This window comes from Balaenoptera acutorostrata, chromosome 1 (assembly GCF_949987535.1).
Source record: "Balaenoptera acutorostrata chromosome 1, mBalAcu1.1, whole genome shotgun sequence".
NCBI classification, from domain to species: domain Eukaryota; kingdom Metazoa; phylum Chordata; class Mammalia; order Artiodactyla; family Balaenopteridae; genus Balaenoptera; species Balaenoptera acutorostrata.
The window spans coordinates 115,918,717-115,939,470 of NC_080064.1; the positions used below are offsets into that span (position 1 = coordinate 115,918,717).

General features: G+C 41.7%; 1 protein-coding gene across 1 annotated transcript; it reads right to left on the reverse strand.

Annotated features, from left to right (window-relative positions):
- Positions 1-7,358: 7,358 nt before the first annotated feature.
- On the reverse strand, positions 7,359-13,814 carry CD5L (CD5 molecule like). Its single transcript, XM_057554905.1, has 5 exons — positions 13,754-13,814; positions 13,219-13,542; positions 12,054-12,371; positions 11,200-11,520; positions 7,359-7,501 (listed from the first exon to the last, which is right to left on the reverse strand). The coding sequence occupies exons 1-5, from the start codon at positions 13,812-13,814 to the stop codon at positions 7,482-7,484; spliced, it is 1,044 nt and encodes a 347-aa protein (XP_057410888.1). The 3' UTR covers positions 7,359-7,481.
- Between the last annotated feature and the right edge of the window lie 6,940 nt (positions 13,815-20,754).

Consider the following 20,754-nt stretch of genomic DNA (forward strand, 5'->3'; position numbering starts at 1 on the left):
CATGGGTCATATCTAACAAACCCCACTTTCTGTAGGGGAAACTGTGATGGTTAATGTTACATGTCAACTTGTCTGGGCTATAGTGCCCAGATGTGTGGTCAAAAACAGGAATCTTCATTCCCATATATTACAGATGAAGAAAATGTGGTCCATAGAGGAGAAGAAATTTGTTTCAAGTCACTGTAATAGATTGGATTACTACTTCCAACTATTGGCTCCCTACCTATAAGAGAATTATATATGCTTTCTCATCGTCAAGTGACTTGCTCAAGTTTCCTTTGGGAGAAGTGGACATCCCTGATTCACTGGCTTTTGGCTTGGCTATGGGACATGCCAAAGGGATATAAATGTACAAGGTATTTGCTGCATCCATTCAGACACTTAATCGCAGTTTCATGGTTTGATTTGACTGCTCCTTCAACACACTTCCTAGAATGAGATGACAGAGGAAACTTGAACCCAGCCTGCAGCCTGTAGCCAAGCCCAGCTGAGCCCAGAAAAACCTCAGCTGACCTGCAACCCTCAGTTAGCCTGGGCAAGAAATAAAAGTTTACATTGTAAGTCATGAGATATCGATATGGTTTATTACCATAGCAAATGCTAACACAGTCACACAACAGGTTTGTGGCTGGGCATTATTAATGTGCATTGTCAATTTGATTTCATCTTCAAATTAATATTACTCATTTACTTATTGGATCTCTGCTCTGGACTGTTAGGAGTACACATCCTCTACTCCTCTGTTTTCATAAAAGGAAGAGATTTTCTGTCCATACTTCAGGAAGAATATTATCAAGGAGTTGTGATTTATTTGACTGATACATTTAGGAGAAGCAATTGAGCAAGCTTGCCCTAGTGCCACCTGGGTTTTCTCTTTGTGCTACCAGGCTTCACCATGCTCTAATCTGCCACTGTCCATACAAAAGGAGTCTGTCCCTGATGCAGAGGCCCATAGGTGTCTCGACTGCCTGTGGCTGGCATGGTAAATCTGCTTAGTACAGCGGTTAGTTATCAGAGAACCCACTGAGGTCACACAACTGAAGCCACTTCCTCCAAAGTACTTTTTATTGGTGAGAAAGCTGAAGTTTGATTCCCTCTGCATGACTCTTGCTACTCTCAGTTTGTTCCAAAGTTGGGTGAGTAAGAAAGGGGTGTTACTTATTGGTCTCTAAAAATGATAATATGCGCCACGCACTGTACTGCATGCTGGGTTTACAGTGATTTTTTATAAGGCATGTTTCTTAAGTGCCAGGAACCCACAGTATAGTAGAGAAGAGAGATATATAAGCAAACAAAACACAATGAAGTGATTAACATAATAACTGGAATAGTTATGGGTATAGAGGTAACATAGTGGAGAGTCTAATTGAACTTATATCAGGAAAGGGGTGGGGTAAGGGAATTAAGCAAACCTTTCTAGAGGACGTCATGTGTAAGCTGAATTTCCAAAAATGAGTAGTAGTTCAGCTAGCTTCTAGGTAGGGAAGAACATTCTAAACACACAAAATCATCAAGTCATGAGTAGTGAGGCATTTTTGCTGAGATATTTGTAGCGTGATTTTTAAAAGTTTATTTATTTTACTTTATTTATTTTTGGCTGCGTTGGGTCTTCATCGCTGCGCACGGGCTTTCTCTAGTTGCGGTGAGCGGCAGATACTCTTCGTTGCGGTGCGCGGCCTTCTCATTGCGGTGGCTTCTCTTGCTGCAGAGCACGGGCTCTAGGCACCCGGACTTCAGTAGTTGTGGCTCGCGGGCTCTAGAGCGCAGGCTCAGTAGTTGTGGTGCACAGGCTTAGTTGCTCTGCGGCATGTGGGATCTTCCTGGACCAGGGCTCAAACCCGTGTCCCCTGCATTGGCAGGCGGGTTCTCAACCACTGTGCCACCAGGGAAGCCCTGTTGTTTGATTTTATTGGAACAAAATATGAAGAAGTACTGACATGAAATGAGGCTGAAGAGACACAGAGGATAAATCATGAAAGGCTTTAAATGCTATCCTAGGAGCTTTGGAGTGTACTTTCCAGGTGGTGAGTTGGGCCAGGTGGGGCTATGATGAGCTGGAAAAAGCTTTCCTCATCTAAGGGAGCAGTTGCTACTCTGTTTCAGTTGGTCATTGCCAGGAGGTTAAAATAACGTGTTGCTAGATCGTCTGACTGTCCAAGGAAATCAGAGTTTAGGAATTTTATGTAAAATCTACTAATTTTTAAATGTTTGAGACTAATTTTAAAAATTGTTTGAAAACAAGCGTTTTTGTAGAGCCCCGCAGCTTTGTGACCTCTGCTCTAGGTCATGGTCAGGGCACAGACATTACTAATCATACAGAGAATGAATTAGGGAGAGGATAACCTGGACATTATGAGGCTCTGAAGCAGGAGTAAGAATGGAGAGAAGTGGACTTAGTTAAGGAAATGTCTGAGAGGACTTGGCAACTGGCTGGACGTGCAGGGAGAGAGACTTTTTGTTGTTTTCTTTTGGCCTAAGGTGGAATGATAAGGCCACCAACTAAGATACTAACAGGGCAGTAACAGAAAGTTCAGGAAATAAAGAGGAGATATTATAAGTTTTAGATGTGAAGAGTTTGAACATTTTGAGGTAGAAAATTTACTCATTTTACACATGAGGAACCTACAGCTCAGAGGTGTTAAGTAATTTTCAGAGTTTTACTTGTGATAAGAACTAAGACTGGTATAACCCCAATGACTTTATCTTACACCTACATGTGTTGTCACACATAATAGCCACTAACCACGAATGTCTTTTGAGCACTTGAAATGTAGCTAGTTCAAATTGAAATGCACCGTAAGTGTAAATTACATACTGGATTTTGAAAACTTAGCAAGAAAAAAAGAGATTGTAAAGTACCTTGTTAATTTTTTTATATTGATTACCTGTTAAATGATAATATTTTGGGTATATTGAGTTAAATAAAACATATTATTAAAATCAATTCCACCTGTTCTTTTTTTTTTTTACTTTTTTCTAGTGTGGCTACTAGGAAATTTTAAATTATATATGTGGCTCATATTATATATCTATTGGACAGAGCTGCCCTAGACCATGACCCTCAACAAGAAGGTGCTTTCTAACTCTGCCCACAGCCAGTCTATAGAGAACAAATGGGCCATTAGGCACACCTATCCCATTATCATGTGTTAAGCCCCATGAGAGGATGCCTTCACCTCAGAATAGAAGAAAAGAAACCCAAGGAGGGGGGGACTTCCCTGGTGGCACAGTGGATAAGACTCTGCACTCCCCATACAGGGGGCCTGAGTTCGATCCCTGGTCAGGGAACTAGATCCCACATGCATGCTGCAACTGAGGAGCCAGCAAGCCTCAACTAAGGAGCCCTGGAGTCTCAACTGAGGAGCCCACCTGCCTCAACTAAGGCCCGGTGCAACAAAAAAAAAGTAAATAAATAAATAAATATTACAAACAAAGAAAAAAGAAAAAGAAACCCAAGGAGGGGAAAGCATGGGTTAGGGGAAGAGTAAAAATGACATTATCTAGTTTCCCAAACATCTCCAAGGAGCGTTTGGGATCTAGGTCCTGCATTAGGAGGACATCATGAGATGAGGACATTCTTACAACTTTCAGAGCATCTTCATGAATTTAAGTAAAACTGTGGGCCCATCTTACTGACTGCTTTAGGTCTAGGTGACCTTCCCCTCAGAATAGATTACTGGGTGGTCCTGATGAAGAAATGCTGAAGACCTAAGTGAATCCCATGAGGCGAGATCTGAGCGGGACTCTTGCGAAGCGTCTCTCAATGCTGGGGAGCTGGGTGTCCACCTTGGGCTCTCTTTTCCTACTGGAGAAACAACAGGCCCAGGGAGACCCTCTCAGTGTGGCACAGTGGCAGCCTAGGGGACGGATGATGCAAAGTGAAACCGCTCCTTCACCCTTCTAATGCAGCCCCTCTCAGTCTCTGTGGTCCAGGGGTTCTTTTTCAGCCTCACCCCCAGGTTCTGGAGTTTTCACAATGACATTCTTGTCTATGGATAGTTGCTAGTTGGTTCTCTTATGAGGACTGAAGTCTGGAATGACCTATGTCGCCATCTTGATGGCAGTACCTCAATTCATCTGTGTTTTAATACGGAGGGCATGAGCTATAACTGTCACCTGTGTAAACAAGTTGATTGGTCATCCACCCGACCAGCATCACTCAAGGATAATACGACGTAGTGGTACCTCTGTTATAGATCTTAGTCCTCATGTTTTCAGATCCATAAACTTGATTTTATAAATGCAGTGAGAATTGATTCATTACTGATAAATGGGCTTATCTAACTAAACTTACATAGGACAGGTAAATTACCACTTTATTAAGTTAAAACAGGAAAGTTGGTTAGGGTTATTTTGGTTAGAAATACAAAAACCAATGAGATAGGGACTTCCCTCGTGGTCCAGCGGTAAAGAATCGGCCTTCCAATGCAGAGGACGAGTGTTCGATCCCTGGCTGGGGAACTAAGATCCCACATGCCTTGGGGCAACTAAGCTCATGTGCCGTGACTACTGAGCCCACGTGCCTCAATTAGAGAGCCCGCATGCCACAAACTACAGTGCCCACATGCTCTGGAGCCTGTGTGCCACAACTAGAGAGAAGCCCGTGCACCAAAATGAAAGATCCTGCATGCCATAACTAAGACCTGATGCAGCCCCCCCCCAAAAAAGAAAAAAAATGAGATAATTCAATAAAAATTTAATATATATTAATATGTATACTGTAATATGTATTACATATCATGGTATATAATATACATATATTATAAACCTACAACAGTTTGTCACAGAACCCAAGACCAGGAATGCAGTTGGATTCCAGGAAAAGATGAGAACCAGAAATTGAAAATGTTGTTTGGGTTCTATGTCTCTCATCTATGTTCCTCTCTGTGCATCTCGTTCATTCATTTCATGTATCTCTGTGGAAGGGCTTCCTCTCATTCTCTGATCTATGTGGAAAATGAACACTCACAGCTCCTGGGTTAATTTGTTACAAGTCTAGCTACTTGGAGAAACTAACCTGATTTCAATCAGAGTTCCTGTCTCCTGGGAAGGGTTGATTGATCTAGCTTGGACATAAGCCCACTTTTAGTATCAATCAACTGTAGCCAGAATGGCATGCTTATATTGTTGAAAAACACTCCTTACTATTTACCCAAAAGAGTTTAAAACTTATGTCCACACAAAAATCTGCACACATGTTTATAGCAGCTTTATTCATGATTGTCAAAACTTGGAAACACCAAGATGTCCTTCACTAGATAAATGGATACCAAAAAAAAAAAAAAAAAAAAAGTGGCCCATCCAGACAATGGAATGTTAGTGCTAAAAAGAAATGAGGGCTTCCCTGGTGGCACAGTGGTTAAAGATCTGCCTGTCAATGCAGGGAACACAGGTTCGAGCCCTGGTGCAGGAAGATCCCACATGCTGTGGAGCAACTAAGCCCGTGCACCACAACTACTGAGCCTGTGCTCTAGAGCCCTCGAGCCACAACTACTGAGCCTGCGCGCCATGACTACTGAAGCCTGTGTGCCTAGAGCCACTGCAATGAGAAGCCCGCACACTGCAACTAGAGAAAGCCCACGTGCAACAACGAAGACCCAACAGAGCCAACAATATAAATAAATAAAATTAAAAAAAAATTTTCTGAAACATTTATATTAACATATTTCCATACATATTTCCATACAAATACAAATATAAGATTTTGTATTTGTATGGAAATATGTTAATATAAATGTTTCAGACATTACATGAAATTTCTAAAAATCTTATATGTTCTGGTATAATGTTATAAGTAATAATCCTAGTTATTACTTTAAAATGTATATCTCAGAAATAACTAATTTTCTTGTCAACTGCATTATTATGAACTTTCATCAAATCTTTAACAGTGGTCATTTTTAAGTCTTTTGTCATTTACAGACAGTTCTCGGTGTACTCTGATGCTTTTGCAAATATGTTCCTATAAAAGGTTTTCATCTTCAAGAAATTCATGGAAAAGACTCTGACAAGTACAGGTTTCTGGTAACTGACTGTACTGCTGAACTGAATGAATAAGCATTTTCAGAACTCTAATGAAAAACTGATGAACTCATAAAAGTGCTAACAAAAGATCAAGATGAAAAAAAAATTAATTACATGGGACTGCGTGAACTGATGAGGATGAGTATAATTTTTGTGACTTTCTGTCTGAATTAAAAAAAAAAATCCCACAAGGACTCAGAGGCAAAGAATATACAAATCAATTTTCACTGCAAAGTAAAGGAGCTGTTACAGTGGAGGATTACTGGACTGAATGTCAATATTATGACACAGTATGAGTGTGTTTCATGTTTGGTAATTGCAATCATTCTTGCTTTTGTTGTGGTCATCCATGTACAATGCTTGGTGTCAGTCTATTTATCTCTTGTAAAAATAAAATACAGTGTGTGTGTGTGGGAAAAAAAATTTTTTTTCTAAGTAGATTGTAAAATAATACTAAAAAAATTTTTTAAATATAAATAAATAAATAAAAGAAATGAACTATCAAGTCATGAAAAGACACGGAGGAAACTTAAATACATATTACTAAGTGAAAGAAACCAATCTGAGAAGGCTATATACTGTACAATTCCAATGATATGACTTTCTGGAAAAGGTAAAACTATGGAGACAATAAAAGGATAAGTGGTTGCTAGGGGTTAGAGGGGCATGAGGGATGTATAGGCAGAGCACAGAGGATTTTTAGGTAGTAAAACTATTCTGTATGATACTCTAATGGTGAATACACATTTATAAATTTGTCCAAACCCATAGAACAACACCAAGAGTGAACCCTAACGTAAACTATGGAATCTAGGAGATAATGATATTTCAATGTAGGTTCATTATTTTAATAAATATACTACTCTATTGGGAATGTTGAGAATGGGAGAAGTTATGCATATGTGAGAGCAGGAGGTGTATGGGAAATCTTTGTACCTTCCGCTGTGTTTTGTTGTGAACCTAAAATTGTTCTTAAAAAAAATAATAAAGTCTTAAGATACACACCAAATAATGTTGGCAAGGAATTCTCCAGGAGCATCTTGCACGGTTTTTAGAAAAAAAAGTATGTGTGTGGGGTGGGGGTCAGAAGACCATCAAAAATAAATATCCAAAATAAAATATAATTTATGGTAAAATAAAGTGAGTGAGCCAAGTCTCACATTTCCTGATTAGCATGGAATATTAGATATCTAGAAGCTTTTGAGGAAGCCAAATGATCATCAGAAATATTTTTGGTGAGCTTTGAAGGAATGCAATTGATTTTTTAAAATACTATTTATATCTGTTTTAGTCAGACTAAACTAATTGCTGTAAAACCCACCTCAACACCTCAGTGACTTAACACAAATAAGGTTTATTTCTTATTCATGACACAGTCAGCAGAGTATGAGTCATTCAGAGATCCACACTGTCATTCAGAGATCCAGGCTCCTTCCACCTTCTGGGTCTGCCCTCCCCTAGGTCTTTGGAGTCTTCTCTAACAAGCCAGCAGGTAAGGAGAGAAAGAGCATTGAGAAGGCACACTATTGTTAACTGCCTTGATATGAAAATGTCGTAAATTATTTCCACTGTGAGAATGGGACATATGGTCCCACCTAGATCAAAGGGACACCTGGGAGCCCTAGTTACTTGAGAAGCCTGGGACCATCAGGCAGCAAGTCCAAATGGGGACTGATTGTGGCCAATTTGCAGCTGCAGCCTCAGGGTAAACTGCCAGGGGTGGGTCCCCTCCCCACTGGAGATTATGTAGGTGCTTGGTGTTAGGCTCTAGCTCCACAGACCTGGAGACCCATTGCTGCCCAGGACTCCTGTAAGAAAGTGTAGTGAGCAAGTGCGTGCTGAGCACTTCGGGGGTAGCTAGGGATCTGGAACTGGGCAAGTGTCAGGAGATGCCTGTTACAGGACAGGTACTTGGAGGATAAGGTGTATGTCAACTGGCAACTCCTAAAATACCCAATGGGTAATATTCTCATTGAATGAAGAGCTCCAGTTTACTGCACTGCTTTGCTAGGGTGGGGGCAGGAGTCTGGTTGGGGTATCTTCTATAACACAAACTTGGGATAGACTAGTGTCATGTGCAGGAAGAAGAAACAAACATGAATATTTGTGAGCACTGTCAGTCCTTGTCACTATGCTAACTTCTTCAGGCTCTGATGTACTATTTCATCCATGTCCACTTTGGAAATCAAGATAAACAGCCATATTCTTGGGTCAGGGAACAATTTTCTCCTGGACAGTGCTAATAGGCTAGTGTCAACTTTGACTTTCAGCTTCTCAGTTTCCTCTATTTAAGTGGCACATTCTTATTAGATGTCCAGCGCTACCTATTAGGCTTCTGTCATGTCTTGCCTTCTCCGTTGGATCACCCAGACTCCTCCAAGAGGTGTTATTTTTATCTAATTTGTTCTCAGGGGTCTTGCTAAGTAGGAATTTTACAAAAGAAATTTTAATGTAGAAATTAAGGGGAAATCAAAGTTCCTTTTGTGAAATGCCAATCCTGTTCTACTCTACTTAGGGTAAAAGAGCTTTTCAATGACTCAATCAAGGCAGTTCAGCAGGCCTCTAGATTCTAGATATAATACTGTGTGGTTTAGGGAACATGATACTAGTCTGTAGGGAAAATCAGGAAGACCTGAGATAACTGATCAGATAAAGGCAAAATCTCTTTGAGTAGACAGGATAGATCTCAAAATGTCTGTTAAGGCATTTTCTTCTCTTCTATGAAGCTAGGTTTCTTTACATATTTTCCCGTTATAGGAAATAGACAGGGAGAAAGTTCTCCATCCAGAGGCGAGAGCTATATTACACATAAGATTGCATCTGCTGGCAGATTGCATCTTCTACCTAATCCTGCCTAAAAGGTCATCCCTGTAAAGCTGAGACACCTGCTTCCTCTTGGGTAGAAAGAGTATATCACAGAGAGAGGCAACTGTTGAGACTGTGAGATCTATTTTATTAGAAAGCATAAATGTAGGCATATTACAGGTACTCGGCTCAGCCTCAGAATCTAAAGTTGTCAGTTTTTAGAATTAAGTCATGATTCTCTCCTTAGTATCATTCTATCTTGCCTCAGACTTGCAGATCCTAAAGTCTGAGTTGACAGAATTAAAATGATATCATCTGGTTGGCATGAGGCATGAGTCTGGACCTCCCTAAACTCTTTCTGCATCTCTTCCTTTCCTTTCTCCTAGTGGCAGCTCCATAGCCAATACATTTTTCCTTGGAAAAATTATAGTGAATTTGTGAGATTCTTCTTGTTCAATGTACACCATGTTGGCAAGATGTATATGGATGGTCAACAAAGATATTTTATTATGGGCATTCAGGGAGTGTGATATTTTTTTCCAAGTGTCGTGAAAAGGTCTAGGATTACAGGATACTGCACTGCTCTTGAAAGAATGGTCTACTTTCATCAAAGAATAGGAAAATATTCAGTTGTTAATTGTTGTGATCGCCTGAAGATTAAGAAAAAGCGTTCAAAAAGACTCTAAGCTTTCCCCCAACTTTCATGTAATTGTTAACCCATATTCCCCTTCAAATGTTCTTTTGTTGTCTCATTCCTTTCATGTTCTTTACAGACATAGATCTTGTCTTGAAAAGGGCCTGTAGTGGTCAAAGTAACAGGCCTGGGGATGCCGGGCTGGTTGAGAAGAAGCAGGAGAGGCCAGAACCAATGCCAAAGGGTCAGCAGTGAGGAGAGGGCAACTAGGAGCTCATCTTCCCCAGCAAGAGAGAATTCAACAGCTCATATCTCCAGGCAATGATAGGGGTGCTTGGCTCTGAGAGCAAAGTATAAGCAGAGTGTTCAGATTCCTGCTGAGGGGCTGAGGGAGTGGTAGCTAAGCCTGCAGGCTCAGTGCTCATGCCAGGCCATTCTGGCCCAGGAGAAAGCAAAAGACACTCAGGGCCTGCAGGGATCAGGTCAAGCATCAAGAAGGCCAGGCTACAGTTCTGTAAAGAGAAGAAGAATGTACAGTAAAGATGGGGACATGCCAAGAGGGGATTATTTCATTCAGACACAAAGAGGCCAGGAAAGAAGACTGGGTTCCAGAATAGGAAACAGAGACCCTCCCAGACCTAATCACACACATATCTCACACTGATGTGAACCATGTCAGAATCTGGTACAGTGCCCCAGGCACTTAATTCAACCAGCTCCCCTATGAGTCACAAACAGTATTCACATATATTAACACTTCTCACCCTCACACAATCACAAAACTCTTCAAGAGGAATGCGACAAGTGTCTCCCTTTTTACCAGTGAAAATACTGAAGTCTTGAGTAGTTAAAAGTGACTATCTAAGATTAACTAGCCTCAGAATGGCAACAGCAAGGCTCAAACCCTAGTCTTCTGTCACTAAAGCCCTCCTTTTCTGGGCATTAGCTGCTCTTCATATCTTTGGTCCACTATCAGCTCTTACCCAGTTCCATAGCTGAGTATTTAACCAGGCAGCCCTGCACACCAGTTTCTCACCCTGATTAAAAAGCTGGGCTTCAGAACTGTGACTCTCTTGAGTCAGTCACCCAAGGGCTATGCTTGCATTTCCTGACTCATATCAGGTCAGGATTTCTTCCTTCACTCCCCCATAGAGGTCTACAGTTCAAGGTTAGTATCCCAGCTTCTCTAGAAAGACACTCATGGGCATTCCCAAAGAGCCCCCTACCACAGCCCTATTCCCACAGGTTAACTTAATATCTGGGGAGTGACAATAGGTAGAATGAGATGGGACCATTTTCTATAATTTAAACTTAGAGTTTGAGGACTGAGGTCATCTAAGACAACTAATCCTGAGCTAAGAGTCAATACTGGTCATTTTAGTTCTGCCCTATCATTTTAAAACGATTTTTATGATTTTGGAAAGTTACTTATTGACTGACTCTTACTTTCTTCATGTTTAATATAAAGGTGTTAATTCAATAATTTTCAAAATGCTTTTTGTTCTCACATTCAATAACTGTATGGTATGGGTTTTTTTAGTATTATTATTATTATCATTCTATTCACTACTAGAATGTCTCAATTAAATTCCTTGAAGAACACATAAAGTAGGTGACTATTATGGGCAGTTGTACGGCACTGGTAGAATAACCCTTATCCTCAGAGTTCACCCCCACCACCCCCTTCTTCACCTCCCTCAATGTCAGTCCCCTTGGGTTCCATCTACAGGACTTACCTAAGCAGGTCATGGCCACATCTTCCTTGTGGTTGCAGTTGTGATACCCCCAGAACCTGTGCCGACACTGCTCCAGGGACTGCTCATTCCCTGAGCAATGAACATCATCTAGCCAGATGCGGCCAGCTCCAAGGCCAAAGTTTCTCCGGGCTTTGGCAGATAGAAAGATTGGCTCCCCACAGCCCAGTTGCTTGCACACCACCTGTTCCTCAGTTTCTCCCCAGCCATCATCACAGACAGAGCCCCATTCACCCTTGTGCAGCACCTCCAGTCTCCCAGAGCAGCGGGAGTCTCCTCCTACCAGCCTCAAGTCAAAGGGATCTGCAGGGTCAGGGGATGGAGAGAGGCATGGAAAGAAGAAAAAATAACATCATCTACATCCTCATTCAAACCCCATCAGCACTTTTGAAACTCTTCACCTGTGTTTCTGTGATTATAACCCTTGCTCTAGGTTCCAATCCATGTGGCCCAGGACTGTTTCCTTAACTAAGATCTTTTCACTTTCCTATCTATTTTATAAAAGTCTAATATTTATGAATGACTTTCTAGTAGCTTTTTAAAATTGAAGACTTCAACAAGTACATGGAATGGTGTGTCCTTCTCCTATTATATAGAATTCAATATAATAATAGTTCATATTAATATATTGCTTAATATCATTTAAAGCATTTTCATATACAAAGGCAAGTATCATTATCTCCATTTTAAAAACAAGACAATTGATGGGCAGCACAATTAAATAACTTTGCCATGGTTATGTGATGCATGAGTAGTTCTCTGTAAACATTGGTTGAATAGAATTCCATTTAATCAAATTCATGAATGAACCTAGTTGCTGGACTTATAGGCATTACCTTCACATTCAACCCATGTGTCTTCATCATGGGTGCAGTTATTCTTCCCCCAGAGCCCGGAAGAGCAATCCTGAAGGTTTCCTTCTTGTCCTGAGCATGACACCTCACTCAGCCAGATGGGCCCTTGGCCCTGGGTATCCTTGTTGCAGGATCTTTGGGTCAGTATGGCCCTCCCACACCCCAGCTGCCGGCACACCACCTTCGCGGCTGAGAGATTCCAGCCTGCTTTGCACACAGTGCCCCATTGCTGTTGGTGCTTCACCTCCACTCGCCCTTTGCAGTGATCAGGGCCACCAACCAGCCGCACAGTCTCTGGAACTGTGGGAAAAGAAAGATGAAGCATCTGCTCTTTGTAAGAACACATCCTTCCCAGAAAAGGGGGCTCCTAACACTGAATTTTTCTAAGAAATAAGAATGAGACCTCAGCATCAAGGTGCAAGCATTTAGTGATTGTTTCTCTGATAACGAACTGTGGGGTAACAAAGAGAAGACATGAACTAGTCCCTTAGCCAAATCACAGTCTAATGGAGGAGGAGATAGACACACAGAGAGAAATTATTAATACATAGAAAGCAAATATATGAATGGAACAAAGGAATACAACAACAAAAACAATTATATATATATATATTCACATATATATGTATGTGTATATATATATGTATATATATGTGTGTGTGTATATATATATATATATATATATATATATATATATATATACACACACACACACACACACACACATAGTTGTTGTGTGTTGGTTTCCTATGAGCGTCTCCTGTCTACCTAGCAAGATGGTGGAATCCTTGAGAACTGAAAAAGCATACATTATACTTTGGGAGCTCATTTCTTCCCCATAACTCCACCTGAGCTCTAGATACAAATGTTTAGCGGTTGTTGGATCTGTGCATGTTTGTGTGTGTGAAGAAGAGAAACAGGTTCTCATATAGATTGAAACTAAGAGAAAATCATTAGTTCAACCAAGGATGAGTAGCAATTCTAGCTGAGGATAATGTTTGTCTCCAGGGTCCACAATTGAGGAAGTGTAAGATGTGAAGGACAAGGAGCCAATTAGCCATTAGTTCATGGTGGAGAATAAGGACAAAGAGTGGTCATGTGGGGTGTGGGCAGCTGGCACACAGTCCTTGAGCCCTGCCATACTTACTGTCACACTTCGCCCCTGCATCCTCACTGTGGGAGCAATCAAAAACATCTTCCTCTTGCTCACAATGAATCAGTTCACTTTCCATCCCACTGCAGCTGACCCCTTGGATGAGGACTTTTTGGTCTTTTTCTGCCAATGGCTTATATAAAGTACCACTGGGTGTCCCTGTGGCTGCTCCACAGCCCAGCTCCCGGCACACCACTTCCACATCTTTCCTGTCCCAGCCGTCATCACACACGGTGCCCCACTGGCCGTCCCGTTCCACTTCCACCCGCCCTTCACAGCGATGGCGACCTCCCACCAGTCGCACTCTGGATGAAGACTCTGCAAAGAAATGAGATATTGGCTGGAGATCTGCGAGGAGCCCAGAGAGTACTCAGGCACGTATGCAGTCTTCTTAGAACTCTTCCACCACTTCCAGTGTGTGGAAAATTGAGGGATGAAAAACGAGGGGCCAAAAGGGAAGAGGAGGAAGAGGAGCTTCAGGACTCCATCTCTGAGTTCTAGTCCTGCTACACTCTTAATTGTACCCTACCAAGAAACTCCACTTTAAGACACCTAGATATGACTGCTAGTTTTCGAAAACCAGCAGTCATATCTAGGTGTTTGAAGATTAAGAGAAAGAGGTTCGTTGAGCATCCAGCAGAGTTTTTAGAATCTCTGGTGGTCAGGATCAGAAGGACCTATAGAGATCATCAAGTCTACCCCACCATTTCACTGATGAAGAAAATGATCCTCATGAAATTCAAGGTCATATGGTCACACTGTCAAATAGTGGAAACCCCGGGTCAGAACAGGAGTGTAGAGATGATATCTGTTTTTGTTCTTTCTTCCTCATGACTCTGTCTCCCCCCATGGCAGCTAGATTGAGACAAGGTGTCTGGAAATAATTTGGGCTGAACAACCTGACTGTCTCTCCCAGTATCAGTGATCCACCCCCACTCATCCTTGCTACTTCTATGACATTTTCCCATGCCCAAGAACCCAGCTCAGAAGAAATACAGAGAGTACTGGGCAAAGGAAGAGTCAGAGCCTCAGAGTCTCAGGGCCCCAAAACTGAGTCTAGAGGATTCTAGAAGTTGGGAGTAGGAGATAGGCTTCACAGAGTCTGCAGATAAGTTCTGAAGAATCCAGGACTTGTTTCTGCTTCTTAACTACAACCGTGAGGTAGAAAAGACTAATAGAAATTCTTTCCCTTCTACTAAGACTTAGATGTGGAGTAGAGATGGTTGTGTAGGGAGACCAGGGAAGAGCCCATTAGGAAACAAACTTCTGGATACTACATTCCAGGTATTGTTTTATGAAGTCAGAGAATAGTGATGACAAAATAGTTAGCATTGTTTCCCTCAAAGAGATTATATTTAATAGGCTTGAGGCAATCCCTCCAAGTCTTCTCAGCCCCAGAGTGATAGAGTGATAAAGAAAACCTAAATTTGCCATACCTCCATGGAGAGGTCTGTTGAACCTGGAGGGGCCACATTCGGACTGGTGGTCTGTGATCTACTAGAATATGAACAGTATAACATGTGACAACATGGGCCACATGGAATGACCCAGATCCCTGCAAGAATGGAATACAATTTCTCAGGACCAGATTTTCCACTGCCTACGTTGTCTCAACTCTGCATAAACTCCCTAGAACTTGGCATCAACCCCAGAAGAAGCTTTTGGGTGAAAAAGGTCTGACCTGATTTTAAACTACATTGGGAAGTTTATGTTTGGTTTGTTCATTTGTTTTTGTTCTCCTTTTCTTCCATAATTTCTTGAGGGAAGCAATATGAAGAATGGAGGTTAGAGATAGAAATTAAAATAAAACTATAAAAAACTAAGAAAAGTCTCCATTTTTGCACACCAAAGTTTAAGGCATATATATCTGAGTACAAATATAACTCAAGAAGAGTCATCTAGAAATAACTTTTGGGTCATTGTAACTAAGATTAGAGCTTGGATAGGCATTATTGTGTACTCCAGCAAATATTAGCTATCAGAATCATGCATAGGTTATTTCATTTTATTTTGAATGATAAAACTCTGGTTTTAAATCAGTTTTCATTTTCATGAAGTGGAGGACTAGAACACCTCCTAAGAAAGAAGAAATATGTTTTTAAAAAGAGACAGAGAGACAGTGAGAGAGAGAGAGAGAAACACAGAATAAGTATAAAAGAAATCCAGGGGCTTCCCTGGTGGCACAGTGGTTGAGAATCTGCCTTCCAATGCAAGCAACACGGGTTCGAGCCCTGATCTGGGAAGATCCCACATGCTGCGGAGCAACTGGGCCCGTGAGCCACAGCTACTGAGCCTGCGCATCTGGAGCCTGTGCTCCGCAACAAGAGAAGCCGCGATAGTGAGAGGCCCGTGCACCATGATGAAGAGTGGCCCCCGCTCGCCACAACTAGAGGAAACCCTCACACAGAAACGAAGACCCAGCACAGCCAAAAATAAATAAATAAATAAATTTAAAACCACTGCCTCTTCCTTAACACCATGATGCAGTCACATTAAAAAAAAAAAAAGAAAAAAAAAAGAAATCCAGCTTGAGGGGAGAAAAGGTGTGAGAAAAGATTTGAAAGCTAGAGAGAAGAACAGAGGGGCTCGTCAGTGCAGTGTGTCCTAGGCAGTGTTTTAGCCTACTTAACTAGCTGAGGTCTTGAAAGAGGGACCCAGGGATGGAGGAGCAAGATCTTAGGATGTTAGAAGGCTGTAAAGAGAGCAGGTGTCTCCTGGCACTTGCAGTAAGGGATAGCCCTGGAGGCCAGAGAAGAAAGACCAAGTAATCTGAGTATTGGACTGAGACCCAGAAGCAGCACTCCTTTAAGGAATCAAACTGCATCCCTCAGGGTGTAAAATCCTCCACATTCATAGCGGAGTTTGTAGCTGCCCCTCTCTGGTAAAGCCTCTACTATCAAGAGAAAGACTAGGGCTTCCCTGGTGGCGCAGTGGTTAAGAATCCACATGCCAACGCAGGGGACACGGGTTCGAGCCCTGGTCCGGGAAGATCCCACATGCCATGGAGCAACTAAGCCCTTGAGCCACAACTACTGAGCCTGCGCTCTAGAGCCCGTGAGCCACAACTACTGAAGCCCACATGCCACAACTACTGAAGCCCGCATGCCTAGAGCCCATGCTCTGCAACAAGAGAAGCCACCGCAATGAGAAACCCGCATGCTGCAACGAAGAGTAGCCCCCGCTCGCCACAACTAGAGAAAGCCTGTGTGCAGCAACGAAACCCAACGCAGCCAAAATTAAATAAATAATTTTTTTAAAAAAAGAGAAAGACTAGGTTTAAGGGATAATGTCATAGAAACTCATAATCAACAACCAATCCCCTTGATTTTGGACCATCAGAGCCTTCCTCTTCCACAGACCAATTCTCTCTTTGCAGCCCCTTTCTCTCCTCAGTTGAGCTGTTTGTGCTCTGCCCAAAGACTCCTCACAGAAATGGCCAATGGTGGCTGAAATCCAGCCTGCACTCTGCTGGTGAAGCCATATGCTGCACAGAAGCTGATGCATTTCTAGTTCAGTGGTACCATTAAAGCTGTCAGAGAGAACTGGAAATGGTAGAATTCAGCAGGGCAAAAGGAAATTTGTTTCCCAGGGGAGAGGTGTCTTCTGAGCCTGAAACAAAGCCATCTGCTACTTAGAGGTGGCCGAGAGCCTTGGGTCACAGAAGCCAAGTGGAGAGGAATCCTCTTGCAAAATAAACCACCCAACTTTTTTCTTATGTGGAAATCTACCCACACGAGACTGAGTGGGGGGGTTGGGAAACCAGAAAGGAAATCTACTTGGGCTGTTTTGAACCAGAGGCTCTCTCCATGGCCCAGAGAAGTTTCAGAATTTCCACTCTCCAGAGCTTAAAGTCCTCCCTCTTAGGAACCCAAAAATCTTACCTAATAGGCCAAGTCCATTGCAAAAGGCTGAGGAAAAAAGAGAGAAGTGAATGAGATCATGTAGTCAATTTCCAATGCTTTGTTCAAAAACGCAACTCTAGAAAGCCTTTGCCAAACTTTGTGGGACAGATAGAGTGGTAGATACGCAGCCTTCAAAATTAGTCCTTGTTGGGACCTTCTCTTCCTGGAATGACCAGTCTCAAAGGACACATGAACACTGAGTAGGAACCACAAAACCAGTTCTACCATAGCTAATTGACCCTTCATGTTCCCTTTACATCTGATGTTGGCTCTACCCCAGGCATGGATAGATTTGGTTTTCTATTCTAGTCAATTAGACTGATTGGTGATTACCACCTAAAGTAAAAGTGTGGTGATACAGCATCTGGGCTCAAAAGGAAAGCATGCTGGAGGCCTCTGGGCAGACACACTGGTTGGGGAAGATAAAAATGTCATGGGAGGCAGCACAAAGCATAGGGAGAAATGGCAGGATATGTCTGTGTTCACTGACACTGCATTTAGACCAGGGTCAGCAAACTTCTTCTGTAAAGGGCCAGATTGTAAATATTTTAGGCTTTGTGGGCCATGTAGTCTGTTCTAACTACTCGACTCTGTCATTGTAGCATGAGTGCAGCCATATATATATAAATGAATGAGCATGGCCGTGTTCCAATAAAACTTTATTTGTGGACAATGAAATTTAGATTTTATGTCATTTTCATGTGTCACAAAATATTATTCTTCTTTTGATTTTTTTCCACCATTTACAAATGTAAAATGCATTCTTAGTTTGCAGTCTGTAGTTTGCTGAACCCTGAGTAATAGGTCAGAAACAGTCCTATGTTGAGTTCCAAACTTCCAGGTTTATGCACCAGCACATCTTTGAACCATCAGAGTTTCTTCCTACAGGATATCTACATGATCAGACTCTTCTATTCATTAGACTCCCTCCTAATGCTGTAGAGAGAGTCCTGAACACTGCTGAGTGTCAGTGGCCTTTGAACTGCAGAACTCATCATTCCCAACCCCCGCCTGCCATCCCATCTTATAGGATCTTTCTGAAGGAGTTAATATCTTTGGACTTCCAGCCTAGAGCCTTTTAGGTAAATCTATGTATTTCATTGGCTTGTCCTGGAATATTTTCTTCCAAATACTTGCTTTCCAAATAATTTCTTAATAACCCCATGTCCTTAGTTTTCAGGATATGGCCACTCCCACACTCAATGAGACCTTGTGTGTAATTGTGTAAAACTTAAAATTATGTTATACAAAACACCCTACATGTCTAATAAAGAACACAAAACATGTGTACATGCAAAGGAAACTGAATGTGATGAACCTGATATGTAGGTGTGAAAGCGACATAGCCCAAAAGTGACTTGAATACTCTGTAGCAGGGTCGATGACCATGGGTGTCACAGATCAGGAAAGCTTCATGAAGGAGGTGCGACTGAAGGTAAGCCTGAGAAATTCAACAGCACCTTCATAATGGGTGGGACTATCTGTTGGGTGATATAAGGGGTGTATAGATGTTTAAGCATGTGGCCAGCACCCTGCATAGAACACACAAGTGCCCAACTGAGAAACCAGTGTGGACTTCAGTGATGTACTGGATCATCAAGATAATTAAAATGGATGTGATTGATTAGGGAAGGGACCTAGCAGGCACTGTTATCTTGTGAAAATGTGCCTAACAAACGTCTGAGGAACATACCATTATCTTTATTCATAGATGAGAATGAGATTTCAAAGAGATATGGTAACTTTAAAATTCAGACAGCTAAGAAATCAAAGAGCAAGGATTGAAACTCAGATCTCTTTGATTCCAAAATCCCCATTTACTCTAAATTAATCTAAGCAATAAGAAGCTGGGAAAAACTAGGGAAACATTATATGAAGCACATTTGAAAGGAAATTGTACCATATGATAAATGAAAGGTGTTTGTCCTGCAGCTCTACTTCCCTTTCTTGCTTTACCTGCTGCTAACCTTGGTCCATTTATTTGTCTTTTTATAAATAGTGCATTTAGGAAAATTTATGTGATAAGGCAATGGGATAAATTATTACAAATTTGTTAGTGCAAATATAGTGAAATAGGAAATTTTCTGGTAATCAAGGTGGATTATAAATTGGGTATAGATTAAGTGGCTTTGGGGATTTAGAATAATTGCCAGATACAGAGAAAAGAGGAGAGCAAGGAAGAGCCTTTCCTTGAATGATACATAGATCTGCACCAGATGGGCAAGGAGAGGATTCCCCCAATCAAAGTTCCAGAGTATTCTGAAGCCTAGACCAAAAGGAGCAGAAATACTCACCAATGATCAAGAAGAATAGCAGAGCCATGACCCAGGTAGCTGAAGATGGTGAGCTGAATCGTAAGGCTGGAAGGAAGCCACAGGACAGCAATATTCAGCTTCGGTTGCAAGTATGCTGGGAGGAGGGAAGGAGGCAGGTCCTGCCTGCAGCAGAGGCTTTATCAGATGACCAGAAACCAATGGGCTCAGGGGGCAGAACTGATAGAGCTGGACTTGCTGAATTCAGCATGTCCCCAGAGGAAGGGAGGTGGCCGGAACTGGCAGAAAGATGCTGAAAACAAAAGAAAACAGTCAAAAGATTCCCAAGCTGTTATGATTTGGTTCAGCTGTAATCCCAGCTCCATCAATCTCTGCTTCAGTCCCTTCACTATGTAAACAGGGGAAACAACTCCCATAAGGAAAGGTAAGTACCAAGAATGGGGTCATTTCACATTAGAATATCAAGCAATGCTTGTCCCCCATGTATGGTTTGTGGGGGGCAATAGGCCGATTTCAATTCTTTCCTTCCAGGTGGAAGTGACTAGAAAATATAGAAGGCAGAGATCACAGAACAACTCCAGAGTTGCCCTTGTAGGCACCATAATCCAGAGTCAAGATGGTAGTCCAGAGTCAAGGTGTCAATCTCTGCAAATAGGGCTGGATTTATTTCCTTCAAACCAGATTTTCCAGTGCTAAGCAGAGGGCCTAGGACTTGGATCTGCTTTTCTTCTATGCTTGTCCTCATTTATGCCCATCTTTGGAAGTTGAATGGAAACAGGTCCTTATGGTAATGAAATCAAGTCATTCTTAAGTCTAAGATATGGTGGGCAGGGATTGAGTAGCAAGACCCTCAGTATTCCCAGGTCCCCCTGCCTTGTTATTAAGGATAGCTTCGTTTCAAGAGCTATTCAACTCTAGACTACTCAAGAACTCAACTACATATGCTAGCATCACTCCCTACTATTTCAAACAGGGTAATTTTGTCTCTCTAATGAAACATCTTAGCTTCTTTGTAATATTTGGATCACTCTATACAAAGATTAGTTCATTATAGGTGTTTATGTTTAATCCTGTTTTTCTTCCTATAATGTACATATTATTATATTCAGTAGAAAGTTTTTAGCTGCTATGTGTGTTAGGTGAATGTGTTGGGTCAAGGGAGTACATTGATGAATAAGGGAGAGTTTGGTGCTCCAAAATGATATGGTCTAGTAATTGTAATAGCACGTAAAAACAGCTGTAAGAGAGGAAAGTATAAGAAACTTTGGGAACACAGTGGAGGAAATGGTCACCTTTACTTGGTGCTAATAATAGACTTTAGAGAGATGATGACACTTGAACAGGAATTAAAGGAT